At 43.4% G+C, this 20,081-nt stretch overlaps 1 protein-coding gene across 3 annotated transcripts in view; it reads right to left on the bottom strand.

Annotated features, from left to right (window-relative positions):
- Positions 1-20,081, bottom strand: part of ids (iduronate 2-sulfatase) — a 150,843-nt gene that overhangs the window by 41,311 nt on the left and 89,451 nt on the right. The window contains exon 1 of one of the 3 annotated variants that reach the window (XM_041194777.1): positions 553-754. The exons of 1 other annotated variant lie outside the window; for it this stretch is intronic. In XM_041194777.1, coding sequence (XP_041050711.1) covers positions 553-664 — 112 coding nt within the window. In that variant the 5' untranslated portion in view covers positions 665-754. Of the gene's footprint in view, positions 1-524; positions 755-20,081 lie in introns of those variants that run through there. One more of the 3 variants, XM_041194779.1, reaches the window with a different exon arrangement.

Here is a 20,081-nt window from a genome sequence, read left to right as displayed (position 1 = left end):
GCGCTTCCCCCATGTTCTTGCCCCTGAGGGAAAGGTGCTGGTTTAAGTCGCACTCCAAGGACTTGTGCACAAAATCCAGGTTGACGCTTCCAACACTGTGAGGGAGTGCTGCACTGCCACCAGTGCCTTCCTTTGAATGAGTCATTAAACCAAGGCTCGGGCTGCCCTAGCCAATGGGTGTGAAAGATGCCAGGACGCTATTTCCGAAAGCCGAGGGGCTCTCCTGGTAAACAACCAACGTCACCAAAAAAGCAACACAGCACAGCCGATCAGTTGCACGTTACCACTGCTGGCTGCCCCTGTTCCCTCCATTACAGCAATGACTGCGCCCCAATATCAATTTATGGAGAGTACTGGGGATGTCCTTATGTCTCCTATGTTCTGTTTCTGATGGGCCCACCCCATTCCCCAGTATTCCGTGCTGACGAACTCCATTTGCGAACGGTGGTTCGATTCCAGGTCAGTCCCCAGGGTCAGATCCTGCCCTAAATAAATAAATAAATAAATAAATAAATAAAAATCACCCGATTAAAAGAATCCCAGCCCCGCTACCTTTGTTCCGCACAAAGTCTCGGGTTGCGTCCGCAACGAGCTGCCCGCAACCAACACAACAGGTCAAAGCCACCGCCAACAGCGCTTCTCCAAATCCCCACTTGCGGCTCATCCCGATCGACCTGAAAACCCTCCTTTGCGCCCCCCACGCCCCCGCCTTGCGGAGATTCCGCCCTGGACAAAGGAAAAGCCTGGCTTGTCAGCAAACTCGCAGCTTGAAGGCGGATCTCGACCCAACCAGCCAACCAGCCAACCAGCGGGCGGCTCCCCGCCCTCCCGTCCGGGTGACGAGTCCTCCCTGTCATTCAACTCCAACCCAAATTGGCTCAGGGTGCCGGAAATTGAGGGAGCCCCGGGGCTTTCTTTCATCCGTCGCTGCGAGCCCCGGAGAAATTGCCACCCTCCCGGGCGGACTGGCCGGCGATTGAAATCACTTGGGTCCAACCTGCCTCTGGGAGCCGCCCATTCGGAGATGTCTTGGTTTGAAGTGACAGTGTCGCTGAAGCCCACATGGCGAGCCTTTGACTGTTGCACGTTGGACATGCCAGGCTGCTTGTCCTCCTGAGCACAGAGCACCACAAGACGGAGGAGCAGGAGGAGGCCATTCGGCCCATCGAGTCTGCTCGGGCCGTTCAATGAGACCATGACTGATCTGATAACCCTCAACTCCACTTTCCCGCCTTTTCCCCATAACCCTTGATTCCCTTACTGATTGTTTGGCCCTACAACCACACCAACCCCCTCCACTTCTTTCTCCCCCCCACCCAAACCCTGCCCACCCCCCCCCCCCCCCCCCCCACACACACACACACACACACACCTTAAACCAGCTTATATTTCACCCTTTTCTTGGACTCAAGTTCTGTCGAAGGGTCATGAGGACTCGAAACGTCAACTCTTTTCTTCTCCGCCAACGCTGCCAGACCTGCTGAGTTTTTCCAGGTAATTCTGTTTTTGTTTTGGATTTCCAGCATCCGCAGTTTTTTTGTTTTTATCTCTGATTAAAAATCTGTCTATCTCAGCCTGGAAGATACTCAATGACCCGGCCTCTACAGCCCTCTGCGTTGAAGAATTTTACAGACTCACCACCCTCTGAGAGAAGAAATTCCTCCTCATTTCTATTTTAAATGGGCACCCGCTTATTCTGAGATTGTGCGCTCTGGTACTAGACTCTCCCACAAGGGGAAACCTCTCAGTATCCACCCTGTCAAGACGCTGAAGAATCTTATATGTTTTAATAAGGTCACCTCTCATTCTTCTAAACTCCAATGAGTGCAGGCCCAACCTACCAAACCTCTCCTCATAAAATCCCTCCATACCCGGGATCAACCTCGTGAACCTTCTCTGGACTGCCTCCAATGCCAGAATATTTTTCCTTAGATAAAGGGACCAAAACTAATTCAGGCGAGATTCAAATTTTGTCTTTGCTGGTTTTCACTGGAGTTGTTTCACTCTGCCCAGGCTGCTTTCTGTAATTCACTGTGCTCCTTTGTAGGTAGATTATCACAGCCTGTAACAAGCAAGTCATCTGGAAACTGAGCATCAGTGAAGAAATTGCTATCTCTGATGCTCACATTTCAAAACTTGCTCTAAGGACAGAAATAGCTTGCATTTATATTGTGCCTTTCATCTCCACCCACAGCATGCCCTGAGCATTGCACTGAAAGGGTCAGTCTAGATTTTTGTGTTCATGTCACAGCAGTGGGATTTGAAGCCACAACCTTTTGACTCAGATGATCTGCCAATACCCTTGATTCTTCCACTGAACTTCAGGAACTAGATATTCTAGCATCTCACAACTTAAGGCAAATGCAGATGGGTGGACAATGAGTGAGAGTTCCCCAGTGGGGAACTTATTAAAACATATAAGATTCTTCAGCGTCTTGACAGGGTGGATACTGAGAGGTTTCCCCTTGTGGGAGAGTCTAGTACCAGAGCGCACAATCTCAGAATAAGCGGGTGCCCATTTAAAATAGAAATGAGGAGGAATTTCTTCTCTCAGAGGGTGGTGAATCTGTGAAATTCTTCAACGCAGAGGGCTGTAGAGGCCGGGTCATTGAGTATCTTCCAGGCTGAGATAGACAGATTTTTAATCAGTGCTGGATCAGTAAGTGAGGATCAGTGAGAATCATTACCGGGATCAATAAGTGAGGATCAGTGACAGCCAGCACTGGGATCAGTGAGTGAGGGTCTCCAGTGAGGATCAGTTGTGACCAGTTAGTGAGGGTCTCCAGTGGGGATCAGTTCTGGGACAGTAAGTGAGGGTCTCCAGTGAGGATCAGTACTGGGATCAGTGAGTGAGGGTCTCCAGTGGGGATCAGTACTGGGACAGTGAGTGAGGGTCTCCAGTGAGGATCAGTACTGGAATCAGTGAGTGAGGATCAGTGAGGGCCAGTATGGGATCAATATCACAGTATCTTTACAGTGCAGAAGGAGGCCATTCAGCCAATCGAATCTGCACTGGCTCTCTGAAAGGGCATTCCACCTAGTCCCACCCCCCTGCCTTATCCCCGTAACCTTGTACATTCATTCTTTTCAGATAGCATTCCAATTCCCTTTTGAATACCTCAATCGAAACTGCCTTCACCACCATTTCAGCAAGTTCATTCCAGACTTTCACCTTCTGGGTGAAAAAAAGATTTCTCACATCACATTTACTCCTTTTACCAATTATTTTGAAACTGTGCCCTCTAGTTCTTGATTTCTTTTGAGTGGAAATAGTTTCTTACTATTTACCCTGTCCAAACCCATCAGGATCTTGAATGCCTTTATCAAGTTTCCTCTCAGCCATCTTTTCTCCAAGGCAAACAGTCCCAACCTCTTCAATCTATCCTCATAGCTACAGTTCTTTATCCCTGAAATCATTCTTGTGAATCTCCTCTGCACTGTCTCAAATGCCTTCACATCCTTCCTCAAGTATGGTGACCAGAACTGGACGTAGTACTCCAGATGAGGCCTAATTAGTGTCTTATACAAGTTCAACATGATGTCCTTACTCTTGTACATAATGCACCTATTAATAAAGCCTGATATTTTATTAGCTGCTTTCTCAACATGCCCTGCCATCTTCAATGACCTATGTACGTATACACTAAGGTCCCTCTGTTCCTGCACCTCCTCTAGAGTTTCTCCCTTTATTGTATATTGTCTCACCATACCTTTCATGCCAAAGTGAATCATCTCACACCTCCCTGCATTGAACTTCATCTGCCACTTTTCTGCCCAATCCACCAACATGTTTATGTCCTTTTGGTGTTCAAGACTATCCCCATCATAGTTGACAATATTTCCAATCTTCGTATCAACTGCAAATTTTGAAATCATGCCCTGCACAGTCTAAGGCACTAATATTCATCAGAAAGAGCAAGGATCCCAGCAATGACCATTGGGGAACTCCACTACAAACCTTCCTCCAATCTGAAGAATAACCATTTATCACTATTCTCTGTTTCCTGTCACTCAGCCAATTTCTTATCCAAGTGCCTAATTTCCCCTTTATTCCATAACCTAGAATTTTGCTCACAAGTCTGTTATGTGGCACTGTATCAAATTCCTTTTGAAAATCCATGGAATTACATCAATCACATCAACAGCGATTCCCTTATCAACCTTCTCTGTTAGCTCCTCAAAAAACTCCAGTGAGTTAGCTTAACATGATTTTTCCCTTAATGAACCCTTGCTGGCTTTCCTTAATCATCCCTCATTTGTCTAAGTGGCTATAGATTTTATCCCGTACTATAGTCTTCATAAGTTTCCCTACCACTGACGTCAAACTGATGGCCTGTAGTTGCCAGCTTTATCCTTGTACCCTTATTTGAACAAGGTTATAACATTCACAATTCTCCAGTCATCTAGCACCTCCCCTGTGTCTAAGGAAGACTGAAAGATTATCACCAGTGCCTCTGCAATCTCCACTCTCACTTCCCTCAGTACACAAGGATGCATCTCATCCGGTCTTGGTACCTTATCTATTTTAAGTAAAGGTAGCCTTTCCAACACTTACTTTCTCTCAATTGTAAGTGCTTCTAGTGCACCAGTTACCTCCTCTCTCACCCAGTCTGGGTAGCATCTTCTTTCTTTGTAAAGACACATGCAAAGTACTTGTTTAACACCTCCGCTATTTCACCATCCTCCACATGCAAGTCCCCTTTTTTGTCCCTAATCAGCCCTACTCTTTCTTTTACCACCCTTTTATTATATACATGCTTATAGAGTATCTTGGAATTCCCTTTTATGTTCACTGCCAGCCTCTTTTCATGCTCTCTCCTTGTTTTTCTTATTAATTTCTTCACTTCCTCTCTGGTCCTTCTATATTCAGCCTGATTCTCCATTGTATTTTCTACCTGACACCTGTTGCACGCACACATCTTCCTTTTCATCTTTACCTCTATCTACCTTGTGATCCAGGGTGCTCTGGATTTATTTGTCATACCTTTCCTCTTCAAGGGGATATACCTTGACATCGCCTGCAATATTTTTTCTTTGAAGGTGGCCCATTGTTCAGCCACCGTCTGTTCTGCCAACATTTGATCCCAACTCACTTGACTCATCCCAACGAAGTTGGCTTTCCCCCAATTAATTATCCTTGCTCTGAATTATTCCTTTCCTTTCCCATGACTAACCTAAACCTTATGATACAATGTTCACTGTCCCCTAGAGGCTCTCTCACTGATATTTGATCCATTTGGGCCAACTCATTCCCCAGAACCAAGTCCAAAAGTGCATGTCCTCTCATTGGACTGGAAGAATACTGCTGCAGAAAATTATCTTGAACATTCCAGGAATTCTTACCCCTCTTGTCCCTTTGTACTATCCCTATCCCAGTCTATATTTGGATAACTGGAGACCCCGTTATGATTACTCTATAATCCTTGCACCGCTCTTTAATTTCTTTGCAAATTTGTTTCTCCACATCCCTTCTACTACTTGCTGGTCTACATACTACATCAATCAATGTTATTGCACCTTTGCATTCCTTACCTCTAGCCAGAGAGATTCCGTCCTTGATCCCTCTGGAATGTCCTCTGTCTCCAGCATCTTTAGTCAATATTGCCACTCCAGCCCCGCTCCCCACCAACAACACCTTTTCTTCTTTCCTGTCTCTCATAAACACCTTGTACCTCAGGCATATTTAATGCCCAATCTTCCCCTTCTTTGAGCCAGATCTCTGCCAATCTAGTTTAAATCCTCCCCAACAGCACTAGCAAACCTCCCCATGAGGACATTAGTTGTAACCCGTCCTTCTTGTACAGGTCCCACCTGCTCAGAACCAATCCCAATGCCTCAGAAATCTAAAGCCCTCCCTCCTACTCCATTTCCCTAGCCACATGTTGAACTGCTCAATTTTCCTATTCTTATGCTTATTAGCATGTGGCACTGGGAGTAATCCTAAGATTACTGCTGTTGAGGTCCTGCTTTTCCCTTCCTAACTTCCTAAAGTCTGCTTTCAGGACCTCACCCCTTTTTCTACCTACATCATTGGTCCCAATGTGGACCACGACCTCTGGCTGTTCACCCTCCCCCAAAAAGTTGCCCTACAGCTGGTCTGTGACCTGCAACATACCATCCTGGAGTCATGTCTACAGCCAAAAAAATACCTACCTGCTCCCCTAACTATGGAATCGCCTACTACTATAGCACTTCCACTCTTCCTCCTCCCCTCCTGTGCAGCTGAGCTACATGTGGTGCCACAGACTTGGGTCTTGCTACAGTCCTCTGAGCAACCATCTCACTCTCCAGTATCCAAAATGGAAAAGTGCTTAGAGAGCAACATACCCTCAAGAGATTCCTGCACTATGAGCCTGTTAATTTTAGATATTCTGGCGGTCACCCATTCCTTCTCTGCCTGTGTACTTCATAGCTGCGGTGTGACCACCTCTTTAAACATACTATCCATGTAATTCTCAGCCTTGGGAATAAACCACAGTGACTCCAGCTGCCGCTCAAGCTCCGCAACTCAGAGCTCAAATTTTGTCAGCTGGTAACACTTACTGCAAATGTAGTCATTGAGGGCACTTGGTGCCAGCACGGCTTCCCACATCCCACAAGATGCACATTCCACATGGCCAAGCTGCAAAGCCATGCCTTAAACTTTGTATAGAGCATTTACTACAGTATTTATTTAGATATATTTTATTTTCCTAATTTATTTAGCTTATTTTCTTAATTAGTTTAGAATAATTCCTATTTTTACTACAATTTACTTTATTTATTAAATGCTAGTACCACCCACAAATACAACTAAAAGTTATATGTTTCTTAATTACACAGGTATGTGTTTTAGGTATTTATTTTAATTATTTTTTTATTTTAAAGTTTTATTTCTTGTTATTTATAGATCTATCTTAACTCCTGTGTCCTAAGCTAGCTTTTAACACATTGTCTGTACACCAAGCACTTACCGGCTAATCAACTTATTGGTTTCCTGTGATGTTACAGTTGTGTTTTTTTTTTCCACTCAGTTTATTCAGGAGCTGAAATGCTCCCGGTTCCTGACTGTCTCTGCACCGGTCCCAGGTGGGAGAGGCTGCGCTCCAGTCCCCGGGCTCTATTTATGCTCTCCTGGTTGCTTCTGCCCCAGTCCCCAGTAGGAGTGAGTGAGGGTCTCCAGTGAGGGTCAGTACTGGGATCCATGAGTGAGCATCAGTGAAGGTTAATACTGGGATCAGTGAGTGGGGATCAATAAGGGTCAGTATTGGGATCAATGAGTGAGGGTCAGTATGGGATCATTGAATGAACGTGAACGTCAGTGAAAGTCAGAGCTGGGAACAGTGAATGAGGGTCTGTGATTAGTAAGTGTGGATCAGTACTGGGGACAATGAGTGAGAAGCAGTACTGGGATCAATGAGTGAGGTGAACAGTGAGGGTAAGTACTGGGATCAGTGAGTGAGTGTCAGTGAGGGTTAGTACTGGGGCAGTGAGTGAGGGTTAACAATAAGTGTAATATAATGGTTTAAACTTTAACTTCTTCAGTTAACTATGACTCCTCGAGCCTTGATGACTTTCTTATGACTCTCTTAAGCGTAAGTCCACTCCGCCTATGTGTGGCAGTGAGAGTCTTAGGTTGCAGTATCTGTGCTAATCTTGGGTATTCTATGCCACAGTGAGTCATGTCTCCATATAGTCCTGTAAGTTTCAATCAATGTTTGGGACCTTCAGTTCCAACTCGTCACTGACCACTCCAGACACATGGCATTTGGTATGAGATGTAGTAAGTTTATTAAGTAGAATCACAAGTAGTATAGCAAAATGGTATTTAGCAAGGCAGTAATCACAACCTGTTCTTACGAACACTGGCTCAGGACTCTCTTGGTGATTGTACCCTGTCTGCTGCTCTGTTCGTGTTGCAGCGGGTGTTCTTGTTGACCATAGTCTATGTTTTCTTTTCTTGGTTGTGTGTTGAAGGTCACAAGACTCTTCTTATATTATACCCTTTTTGTGTCTAGCCTTGTGCCACATTAGGTGACTGATTAGTTTACTGTTGTGTAGGGCGAAATCTCATTTTATCCAATCTGATTAATCTATTATTTTGTTATTGACCTGATTAGTTTACCATTATATAATTGTTGTCCATTACTATATTGTTAACTTACATGTGCCTCTTGCATGAAGTTTTTGGGGTTTTTTTCAAAATTATACTTTATTCAAAAAAATACCTAAAAGAACATCACAAAACATTTCAAACTGGTCATTACAGAAAGTGCAATGATATTCAAATTTTCTGCATAGATCATACTGCACTCTGAGGTGTTTCAATGCAATTGTGATACAGTTCTATTTACTGTATACATTCAATGTGAGTCATACAGCCCAAGGGGTCTATACAATATCCAGTCCCTTGGTGCACTATGGCTGAAAGGCCTTAGACAGCGACCTTTGCCCATTGCGCCACTGCATGGCTGCCCCAAGCTTTAGTGCATCCTTCAGCACATAGTCCCAGACCTTGGAACGTGCCAGTCTGCAACAATCAGTCGAGGACAACTTTTGGTACAGGAAGACTATCATGTTTAGGGCAGACTAAAGAGTGTCTTTCACTGAGTTAATGATCCTCCAGCTGCAGTTGATGTTTGTCTCGGTGTGTGTCCCTGGGAACAGCCCATAGAGCACAGAGTTCTGCGTCACAGAACTGCTTGGGATGAACCTGGACGAAAACTACTGCATCTCTCCAGGCATTCTTTACAAGGACACATTCCAGAAGGAGGTGAACAATGGTCTCTTCCCCAACACAGCACCTCGAGGGCAACGTGCAGAGGGGGTGAGACTCTGGCTGTCTAGGGAGGAGCTGCCAGAGAGGGCCTTTCTCACCACCAGCCAAGCTACGTATTGCCGCTTGTTTGAAAGTTCTGGCCAAATGAATTTGACAGTCTGCTCAGGGAACCATCCGACAGGATCCACCATCCTCTTTACCCACGGGGCCGCAACAACATTATGTGCAGACCACTGCCTGGTGGACTTGTGGTCAAAGTTGTTTTTCTGTATAAAACTTTCCACGAAGAATAGGTATTGGGGAGGTCTTGGCGTAGTGGTATTGTTGCTGGGCTAGTAATCCAGAGACCCAGGGTAATGCTCCGGGCACCAGCATTTAAATCCTGCCACGGCAGATGGTGAAATTTCAATTCAATAAAAATCTGGAATTAAAAGTCTTATGATGACTACAAAACCATTGTCAACTGTTGTAAAAACCCATCTGGTTCACTAATATCCTTTAGGGAAGGAAATCTGCTGTCCTTACCTGGTCAGGTCTACATGTGACTCCAAACCCACAGCAATGTGGTTGACTTTTAAATGTCCTCTGAACAAGGGCAATTAGGGGTGGGCAATAAATGCTGGCCTAGCCAATGATGCCCACATCCCATGAATGTTTTTTTTTAAAAAGCATGGTCAAACTACTAGGAGCATTCCACAGAGATGTGGCCAGACCCATCCTTCACAACTCCAAGGACAGGTGACACCTCTGCACTTACTGGCACTTAGTGTTTGCGTACCAAGGGTCTACACACAACTTGATGCGGCCACACACAAAGATGGCCATCAGGATGAGGGTGATGTTGGGTATGTATTTTCCTGCTTTATCTAGAGGTTTGCATGTTGTTTCCCTGAAAACACGATCCATTTTTGACCTCCAGATAAAGGGGAGGATGGATTGGGTGATTGACACAGCGCAGGAGTGAGGAATGGGTCAGACCTGTGTCATTTACAGCAACGCCAGGCAGTCTGACCTGACGGTAAAGGGGGCAGAGGTTTAGCTAACATAATTAACATCACACAGTTCTTTAATTTTGCGAGAGTCCTATGACAGGCATTCAGCAGATGAATATGTTTATCCAAGCTTTCAATTAGACCAAGGTCAGAATATTCCCTGACCCAAACTTTTGCAACAGCTTGATATTTCTTTCCACCATCCCCCAAACCATTGACTTAGTTATTGGAAATTATGCCTCGCTTCTTGGCATTTTCCAAATTCATACTTCCATACTAACCTACAGTCCTGCAGGGCAACAGCACTACAACATTGGCAAAATGCAATGTTGGTAAAAGCGACTGGCTGAGATCATCAACCATAAGTCTGTGACAGTCAAATATTTAAAAACTCAACTCTTATTTTTCTGCAGGTTAACAGCCATGTAGAGGACCGACAAGGGACATGCATCCTCAAGCCGTACCTCCAGTTAAGAGGAAAGAAATGACAAGCTAACCTCTTGTAAGAGCCCAGCAGTCTACAAAAGGTTTTATCCAGGATGGATAAGATGGTGTCCCTTTCAGCTGCCTCTCAGTTGGTGCGGTTTTCCATCCTTGGTTCAAGATCACTTCAGGTCATCCGTAGATCGAGTCATTGCCCTCAGTTGTGGTCAGTCCTATGCAGTTGCAAAGTGTAAACATTTGGCAAGAGCACCCTTTGTAGGTATGCAAGATGACATTGTAAATTAGCCAAGGACAGTGCATCCTTCTCACAGACTCTTTCTCTATAAACATAATATATCTTTGCTGAGAGTTATGGAATATCTCCTTAAATGTCTGCCACTGTTTCTCTGCTGTTCTACCTTTAAACCTATTTTCTAAATTCACTTCAGCCAACTCTATTCTCATAACCTTAAATAAAGGAAATTACAAGGGTAAGACATGAGCCTTAGATCCACACCTCTCACCCTTATCTCCCTCAAACTGAACACAAAATTCAATCATGTTATGGCCACTGCTACCTAGAGGGTTACTTACTATGAGGTCATTAATTAATCCTGCCTCATTTCACACTGCTGGGTCCAGAATAGCCTGTTCTCTTGTTGGTTCTAGAACATGCTGTTCCAAGAAATTGTTCTAAAAATATTCTATGTGCTCATCTTCTAGGCTCCCAATGCTGATCGATTCATCCAATCTATGTATAGATTAAAATCACCCACAGACATTGCCATACCTTTTTTACAAGCCCCCATTATTGCTTCTTGTATACCCTGTTCTGCAATGTACTTACTGTCAGGACACCTATAAACTACTCCCAGAAGTGATTGCTTACCTTTGCTATTTCTTATCTCTACCCAAACTGATTCTATATCTTGATCTTTAGAACTATGGTTATTTCTCACTCTAGTACTAATGTCATCCTTAATTAACAGAGCTACCCCACCACCTTTGCATAGCTTCTTGTCCTTCGAAAATGTCAAGTACAAAATGAATGATCTTCAAGGTTGGTGTCAGTTTCTATATTCACAATGGTGATAGCCAACATTACTTCCCTACCAGCACCATCCATGCTATTATTCTATATTGTCCAATTCTATGGCCTGGAGTTTCTGATCTGTTCTGCTGCACTGTGTTTTACACTTTACTCAGGCCAAAATCGGCATAACTGGTGCCGAATTTTAAGCACAAATTATATTCAATGCAGTTAGGTTCAATGCTTCCACAATCTTTTTCTCTAGTTTAGTAAACACCTAGAAGGTGACCATTCCCTCAAGACTTGCTGTGCTCCCAGGGGGAATATGTCACCATGGCGAGTTTTTCACTAGTTGCACTTGTTTGCAGTCTTCGGAGAAGCTCCCAATAATAAGTTGGATCTTTTGGGCACAAGGACACTTATTAGAATTATTAATTAATTAAAGATTTGAAAGTGGTTTTGTTTTTCCACTTTTCTAAAAATAAAATTGACTACCTTGTTTCAATAATAGCTGGAAAATGTTTATGTATACTTTAAAAAAAATAATTTTTAGTAACCTGAGATATGGTTACTCAGAGGTGGTGGACTGACTCTGATTTAAAATGCTATTTTTTTCATAAACCCATTTTTAAACCATACCAAGTTACTACTGCTAAATATATCAAAGCATATTTCTGAAGCAATTTTCAATTAAGAAAAAAAAAACCATTTTAGATTATATTTTAAAATGCTGCCAATTGTGCTGCTGTATGGCAGATTTTGCATTCGGTGGTATGCAAATGACTTTGGATGAAAATATGATTTTTTAAAAAAACTTTTAAAATAGCTGCAATTTTGGGGAAAGTTTGTGCCTGTTTTATCAATTGCGCCAAAACAATGTAGGGCTGAAGTGTGCTGGCTGGTACACGACGACGCGTTGTGGGGTGGCTCAGAGGCTGAGATTCTCGGATGTGGTACTGGAGGTCCAGAGGGGGAGGGATGTCCTGCACCCACTGTGGGGGAGGTGTCCATCTTGTCCTCTTTTCCCCCTCTCCTGCAGCAACTGGTGCTGGTCTGCTTGGCCTCATGAGCTCTTCCCATTCCACATTCCAACCAAGGGAAACCACCAGCAAAGATGATGGAACACTTCCTCTTTCCCAGTGAGTCCAATAAGGTGCAGCAACACGGCACTACTCTTTTTAGGTGAAGTCTTCAAGCATTTCCAGAAGAAATGTTTTTTGAGCGTTAATGAGGTCTTGACAAAGGGTCCCAAAAATGGAATGTTTCAGCAGTCCTGTTCACAAACTCCAGCAACCAATGACCATAAAATGGTGAGCATCCCCGAAAGTAGTGTGTATCCCTTTAATTAACACTTGAAATCAATTCCTAGAGTGTATATCCTGTGCTACATGGGAACTCCAAGATGCTTCCTGTGTCCTGGATAACCATTTGTGCAGGAAGTGCCATCAGTTGCACTGCTTGAGCTCCACATTGTTGAACTTGAGCAGCAGCTGGTGTCACTACAGTCCATCCATGATGTTCAGAGATTTGTGGGTAGCACATTTATGGGTGTGGTCACCCCAAAGCTTAACAGTGTCTGGGGAGATAGAGAGGGAATAGGTGGCCATCAGGCAGTCAAGTAGAAACAGGCAGGTAGAGCAGGAGTCCCCTGAGTGCATCCCACTCTACAACCAGTATTCAGTTCTGAGTACTGCTGAAAGTGATGGTTCATCTAGTGCAACCAGAACCAATTCCATGGCACCACAGGAGGCTCAGCTTTGCAGGGGGGCAGCACAAGGAAGGCTGGAAGAGCAACAGTGATTGGTGATTCGATAGTATGGGGAATAAACAGGAGTTTATGTAGCCGCAGACGTGAATCCAGGATGGTTTGTTGCCTCCCTGATGCCAAGGATGTCACTGAGTGGCTACAAGGCACCCTGAGGATGGAAGGTGAACAGCCAGCAGTTGTAGTGCACATTGGTGCCAATGACATAGGTAGAAAGAGGCTGAAAGTGTGATCCTGCAGTCAGAATTTAGGAAGCTAGGTAGGAAATTGGAAAGTTGTAATCTCTGGATTACTCCCAGTACCATGTGCAAGTGAGTATAAAATTAGGAAGATAAGCCAGATAAATTTGGGGCTGGAGTGAGGGTTTAAGATTCTTGGGACATTGGGACAGCTCTGGAGGACCCGTACAGATTATTGGTGACCTCTTTACCATATACATTGTTCAGTGAGAATTGCCCCATTTGCAATTTAACCTTTCATTCCATTCCCTTCGCTGGCTGCAAGCTCAGGCTGGAATTTATTTAATTAGTATTTTCAGGTCAGCAATAACATTCCACTGTTGAATCTGAAAGATTCCAAACCAGCAGCACACTAAGCGGTCTACACTTCAATAAGGAATTGGCCACTTTGTAGGTAAGAAATAGCTGGGAAAATGGGAAAAGGAATTCTCCGTCTCTCTAGCAGTCCCTCAAAACAAGGAGGATGCTTGTCATGGAGTAACACTCGTGGCAATAACCAGCACATGGAGTCTTTTAACATGGGAAGGCTGTTGTGTTGTAGCTACCACATGGTTCTGGCTGACCAGGAGACTCTCCCGCTCTTATGCCCTGCCATAGGTGGACTGGAAGGATTTGCAGGTTGATAATCAATCTGTTTAGCCACATCATGAACACACCTTCCTTGGCCATCAAGACTTGGAGTGGGACTTAAACCCAGAGGTTCTGGGTCAGAGGCAGGGACACTACCCACTTCACCACAAGACCTAGGGGAAAGAATTAGGTACATACAAATGTTATAAATTGATGAGAAGCAGACTTTTCAGCCCCTCAAGCCTGCTCCACCATTCAATATAATCATATCTGATCTTGTATCACAATTCCTGTCTTCTCTTCCTATCCATTGATTCCCTGAGAGATCAAAAATCTATCAATCTCAGTTCTGAATGTACTCAATAATGGAGAATCAACAACCCTCTGGGGTAGAGAATTCAAAAGATTTATGACCCTCTGAGTGACAAAATTCTTCCTTATCTCAGCCCTCAATGATCAGCCCCTTATCCTGAGACTGTGCCCCCATGTTCTAGGTTCCCCAGCGAGAAGAAACAGCCTCTCAGAGTCAATTTTGTCAAGGCCCTTCATGTTGTAGCGACATCAAGTGCAAATGAAACGTGATGAATACTAGAGAAAATTTTGCTGGTTTAGCACATTCAACATGCCTAGCTAACCCATAGTAGGTTATAGGAGCTGGGATAATGCCACAAACCGATGTTTGGTGCAGAGGAAACTAAACAGATAATGTGCAGTCTAGCACAGTCAGTGCTCAGGATGTAATGGGGTAGGATGTTTAGTCGAATGGTTTATGTGTAAAACCAGAACATACACCAGAGTTACATTAGGACGCTGCCATTGAAATCCCAGGTCCGTACACAAAAACAGGAATGAATGGTCTCATTGCCAGTGCTTCTTTTGCAAAATCAGTCACATTACAGTATTGCAGCGCCATCAAAATCCCACAAATGGAATGTTCTACTAATTGTGGCCTGTGTGGAAAAGAAACCATTTCCTTTACAGGGAAGACTGTGACTATTCAAAGGTTACTGGAGTCCAGTATAGGAAAGAACAATAGCAGCTTGTATTTGTGTAGAACTTTTAAAATAGTAAAATATCCCAAGGCATTTCACAAGATGACATCAAATAAGATTTGACACTGAGTCACATAAGGAGATGTTGGGATTGGTGACTGTGAGTTTAATCAAAGAGTTAGTGGGATGGAGAGGCTTAGGGATTTTGCAGCCTACGGCAATGGTGGAGTGATTAAAATTGGGGCTGTGTGAGAGGCGATTAAAATTGTGGCTGTGCAAGAGACCAGAATGGGTGGAGATGTAGAGATTTTGGATCGTTGAGAGGCTGGAAGGGGTTACAGGGATAGGGAGGGTGAGGTCATGGAGGAATTTAAAAGCCAGGATGAGAATTTGAAAATTCAGGCATTGCCAGACTGGGAGTCTATGTAAGTCGGAGATCGGAGATTCAAGGGTGATGGGTGAATGAGGTGTAAGATAGCCAAGGAGTTAGGATATGGACAGCAGATTGTTGGATGAGCTCAAGTTTACAGGGGGGGGTGCAGGTGGGGAGGCTGCAACAGTGCTATAGTGAGAAATAGTTGAAGAGACACTGGAATCTTTATCAATGAAAGGGAGGGACTCAATTGCAGGAGGAGGATAAGTTTTGTCGGAGACATTAATGTATTCTGAATGTGATAAAGATATATTGTTGATACAGTGACTTAAATTACCACCCTCCCCTAGTAGTATATGATTAACATACCAAAATAACAGGCAGGAAAAGACCTGCTGGTCCATCAAGCTTGTCCCAATACTGATGATGCCTTGAACAATGTGATTAGACCCACTTAACCCACCACCACCCCTCCTCCATCCCTCCCAGTCACATAATCCCCTGGGAGAGGCAAAAACCTAGTGCCAGTCAAAGAATAAAACACTAAAAAAAATCCTCCCTGGCCCCCTCAGGCAATCAAAACATGTCAAGGAGATCACATAGACCATTTGGACATTAATGTAATCCACTTACCTTTGGTATGATGTAAAATATATTCATGTTTGTCCACAAATATGTCTTTGTTATCTGAGCAGAATCAGTTACCTGAATGGTCTGGTCTACAAATATTTTATGGCCTATATTTGGATTAACACTTCAAAATCATGTTTGGTATGTATTAATATTTGCTTAGCTCACTGTTATACAACACTTGACTTCTCAACTTTGATATGACAGCTGGGGCTTGACAAACCTGGTGCTGACATGCACCCTGGGTGCAGTCCATCAACTCCCGAGATGGACAGATGCCAGTTGGTTGTATATTAACTTTCAGAAAACCCTTCTTCAAATATAAAGGGACTTGTCTACAAATGCAACAGTGGGAGAAAACTTACATTTTATTTCACTACCAACCAATGCTAAAACAGTTAAATCTTTCACTGAGCCCTGCCAAGGATATTGCCACTAAAATGTTAATGGAACTGAACCGCAGCCACGTAGCTGAAAGTGGTTTGAAAGCTCTTCATTTTCAGAAGAGTACAAGGGTGCTGTTTCACTAACCAGTCCCTCCCCTCCTGTTCCAAAAGCAGATTCAAGAATAAGTTCTGTTCCACTTCTTTAAAAAAACAATGCAGAGAGCAATGATGATATCAGTGAACGCATCCCGAACACATTCGTTTGACATTCCTCTCTCTGCTATTTAATCAGAAGGATTAGCTCCTTTAAAATATGAGTCAACACAGCTATTGCAATGGGGAACAGAATGTCATAAGAAGTTAAGCATTCATCCACAAATAACATCATCAATATCCCTGTGTATAGGCCCGCTGGAGGTAGCAGCACAGTGGTATAGTGACAAGGAGTGGCTCTGAGAGTCCTCAACATTGACTCCAGAAAAATGAAGTTTTGTGGCATCAAGTCAAACATGGATAAGGATCTCCTGCTGATTACCACCTACTGATGAACGAGTGCTCCTCCATGTTGAGCATCACTTGGGAGAAGCATTAGGTAGCAAGGGCACAGGCTTCATCCTAGTTGCTTTAGAAGCTTTTAGGCCCCCTAGCCCTCAACCTTCACAACCCCACCTCCCATGCCCCTCCATAGCCCAATGCCAACTCAAAGCCAACTCAGGCTCATCGCTCCCCACTTCCCCTCATAGCCCCCATGCTAACTCAATGTCAACTCATGCCCCCAGCCGTTCCCCATGTCTCCCCATAGTCCTCGTGCTACCTCCATAGCCACTCAATCAGTATCCACCATGGGAAGACCTCAGGAACTATGTGGAGACGAAAAAGAATAACTAATACAGTTCTCATTCATAAACACATGGGGCAGAGTTTTGCCTTGTTTGGCGGACTCAGCAGGGAGGGGCAGGGGTGGTTGGGGAACTCAGAGCTCCCCGCTGAAATGATTATACCTTTTGAAACTCAGCCAAGTATTCATAATGACAAAATACTAGCCCCTGGGAAAATGACATCTACTGAACATGCACACCCAGATGTAATGGGTTTTTTTTAACCTTTAGCAAATGGCCTGTCAATCAAAGCATTCTAGCAGAGGTTATTTTTTAAGTCTCACTAACAACTTCAGCCTGTTTCTTTTCCATGTGTGAGGAGCAGGCATTTAAAAAAAAAACTTCAGATCATGATTCTTAAACAGACCTTATCCACCTTTTAAGAGCATTTATGTCTACTCCAGGCAATATTTGTTACTAGAGCCATGAACTTCAGTAAATTGTTCACCAATGCCCGTGCCAGTTTGATGCAGAAAATCAGGTGTGCTCAGAAGGGGACATCGTAAACCACATGAATCTCAGAATATTCAAAGTTTTACAAGCAAAAAAAGCCTACAATGGCCTAAACCTGAGGAAGTTCACTACCAGGTTTCATTCTTAGTGTCAGCTACCTCTGAATTAAAAGGGATCTATAGTGATCATTTGGATACTGCTTTAATATTGAGCGTAGCCAAGGTTCCCCCAATTCCCATTCACTTCCAATATCAACTTCACGCCACAGCTTATACTCAGTCATTTGAATTGAATGTTGTGGTATACTTTCACTTCTAATTGTTATATGGTAAAATGTATTCATGTACAACATGCATACCTGTGCATCTCTGAATGTCCAGCTTAGATTGCAATGATTAATTGGGAGGAAAAGGCAAATGCATACTGAGATAGCTTTCCAGATGCACTGTTCAGTCCCAAGAATGAGCAAGAGATGGCCTCAGGGTCATTTGAGTTTTATTTTTATCTCAATAGACCATTAACTTTCTGTATTTTTGAAGTCTAATATTGAAGGCAAGGCTCACCAGCTAGTGAAACATGACTGAACAGATCAGGAGGGTGGGAAATATAATTTTATTCTGATTACTGCCCAGTTATAAAGAAAAATGGCTCACAAACTTCAAAAAGAAAATCTCTTGTCACTAGAGTTCTGTCAAGCTTTATATTTGAACAGACATCAAAATGGGAAATGGGGCTGCCAGTGCAAAGTACTAAGAAAGGATGAGTGAGCAAAGTCACTTCTTGTTAGGAAGCAAAAATGATGACATTGATTTTAGTGAATGTTTGCTACCAATGCCCACATATTCCCAAATCCATTCTACAACACAAAACTGCTGATTTAGTAAAGATATCAAAAATGGTGGAATGACTGTACTATGCACTCTTGGCAAGCAATAGAGTAAACTCGATGTGTTAACTAAAAACAGGAAAATGCTGGAAGCATCTAGCAGGTCAGGCAGCATCTGTGGGGAGTGAAACAGAGTTAATATTTCAGGTCAATCACCTTTTGGTAGAACTGGAAACAGGAAGAGATCTAACAGGTTGTAAGTAAGAAGACCCTGCAAACAAGGGGAGCTAATATTTGTACCAACTTCAGTAAATCCCTTATGCCAGATAACCTGTTTCAGAACTGGTTACCCCCACTTTGCCCAGAGCAATAAAGGCAACTCTGAAGTCGACTAAATTCAGCCCTGTAAGATGAAGGACTGAAAGGTACCAAAACAGCCCTATTCCTTACATGGTTTGAGCCCGCTGTGAAGTTTACATGTGCTTCAGTGTCTGATGTCCAAATGGTGTGTTAGTTTGTAAATTTAATATAATTTTAATACAACATTACCCTTCTTTTAATAAACCATTCATCCTTCAACTGCTGTATTTGTTTGTCTGTTTTTATTACTATGTGATTGTTGCATGCTTGCATGTTTTGAACCTGATTAATTAGTCTGGATATGAATTTCAATATAAGTTACATTGCAATTCAGTCTTTGGGTTGCCAACTTGTTTCTTGAATAAAACACCATTATTCAGTACAGAGTCAGGGAAAAGGGTGAGGAATATGGAAGATTACACAAAAGAGAATATCTGGTAGCATGGACAGCAGGAATGATTAAATTACCAAAAAAAACCTGACAGCTAATCGCTGTTTGAGGACTCTGGGTCTAAACTCGATGGAGTTTAGAAGGATGAGGGGGGATTTGATTGAAACTCACAGAATCCTGAAAGGCCTGGGTAAAGTGGACGTGGGGAAGATGTTTCCATTAGTAGGAGAGACTAGGACCCGAGGGCATAGCCTCAGAGTAAAGGAAAGACCTTTTAGAACAGAGATGAGGAGAAACTTCTTTAGCCAGAGAGTGGTGAATCTATGGAATTAATTGCCACAGAAGGCTGTGGAGGCCAGGTCATTGAGTGTATTCAGGACCGAGATAGATAGGTTCTTGATTGGTAAGGAGATCAAAGGTTATGGGGCGAAGGCAGGAGAATGGGGTTGAGAAACTTATCAGCCATGATTGAATGGCAGAGCAGACTCGATGGGCTGAATAGCCTAATTTCTGTTCCTATGTCTTATGGTCTTTTCCCTTCATCACCTCCAAATTCTTGGTGCTACAATAGGATCATAGAGTGATATGGTGAAGAAGGAGGCCATTTGGTCCATTATGGCTGTGCTAGCTCTTTGTTACAGCTGTCTGCTTAATCCAACTCCAATGTGCTTTCCCCATAACCCTTTAATTCTTTTCTCATTCAAGTAAACACCCAATTTCCTTTTATTATTGAAACTGCTTCCATCAGCCCTTCAAGCAGTGCATTCCAGAGCACAACAACTTTGCTGTGAAAGAAAATTTCCTCATGTTTCCATTGGTTCTTTTACCAATCACTTTAAATGTGTTCTCCAGGTGCTCAGCTTGTTGCAGATGGATGCCTATTTTCATACATTTAAGTTGTATACTATCTTGTTTCCCTCCCATTGGTAATGTCTCTAAACATCGCTCCTTGAGTGGAAAAAGAACGGAGCAACATTAAACCAGATCTATCTGAGAAGAATTATGACATATTCTC

The sequence above is a fragment of the Carcharodon carcharias genome, chromosome 9 (genome assembly GCF_017639515.1).
Source record: "Carcharodon carcharias isolate sCarCar2 chromosome 9, sCarCar2.pri, whole genome shotgun sequence".
NCBI lineage: Eukaryota > Metazoa > Chordata > Chondrichthyes > Lamniformes > Lamnidae > Carcharodon > Carcharodon carcharias.
The sequence above is the reverse complement of the archived record's forward strand: the minus strand, read 5'-3'. Positions and strand labels throughout refer to the sequence as shown.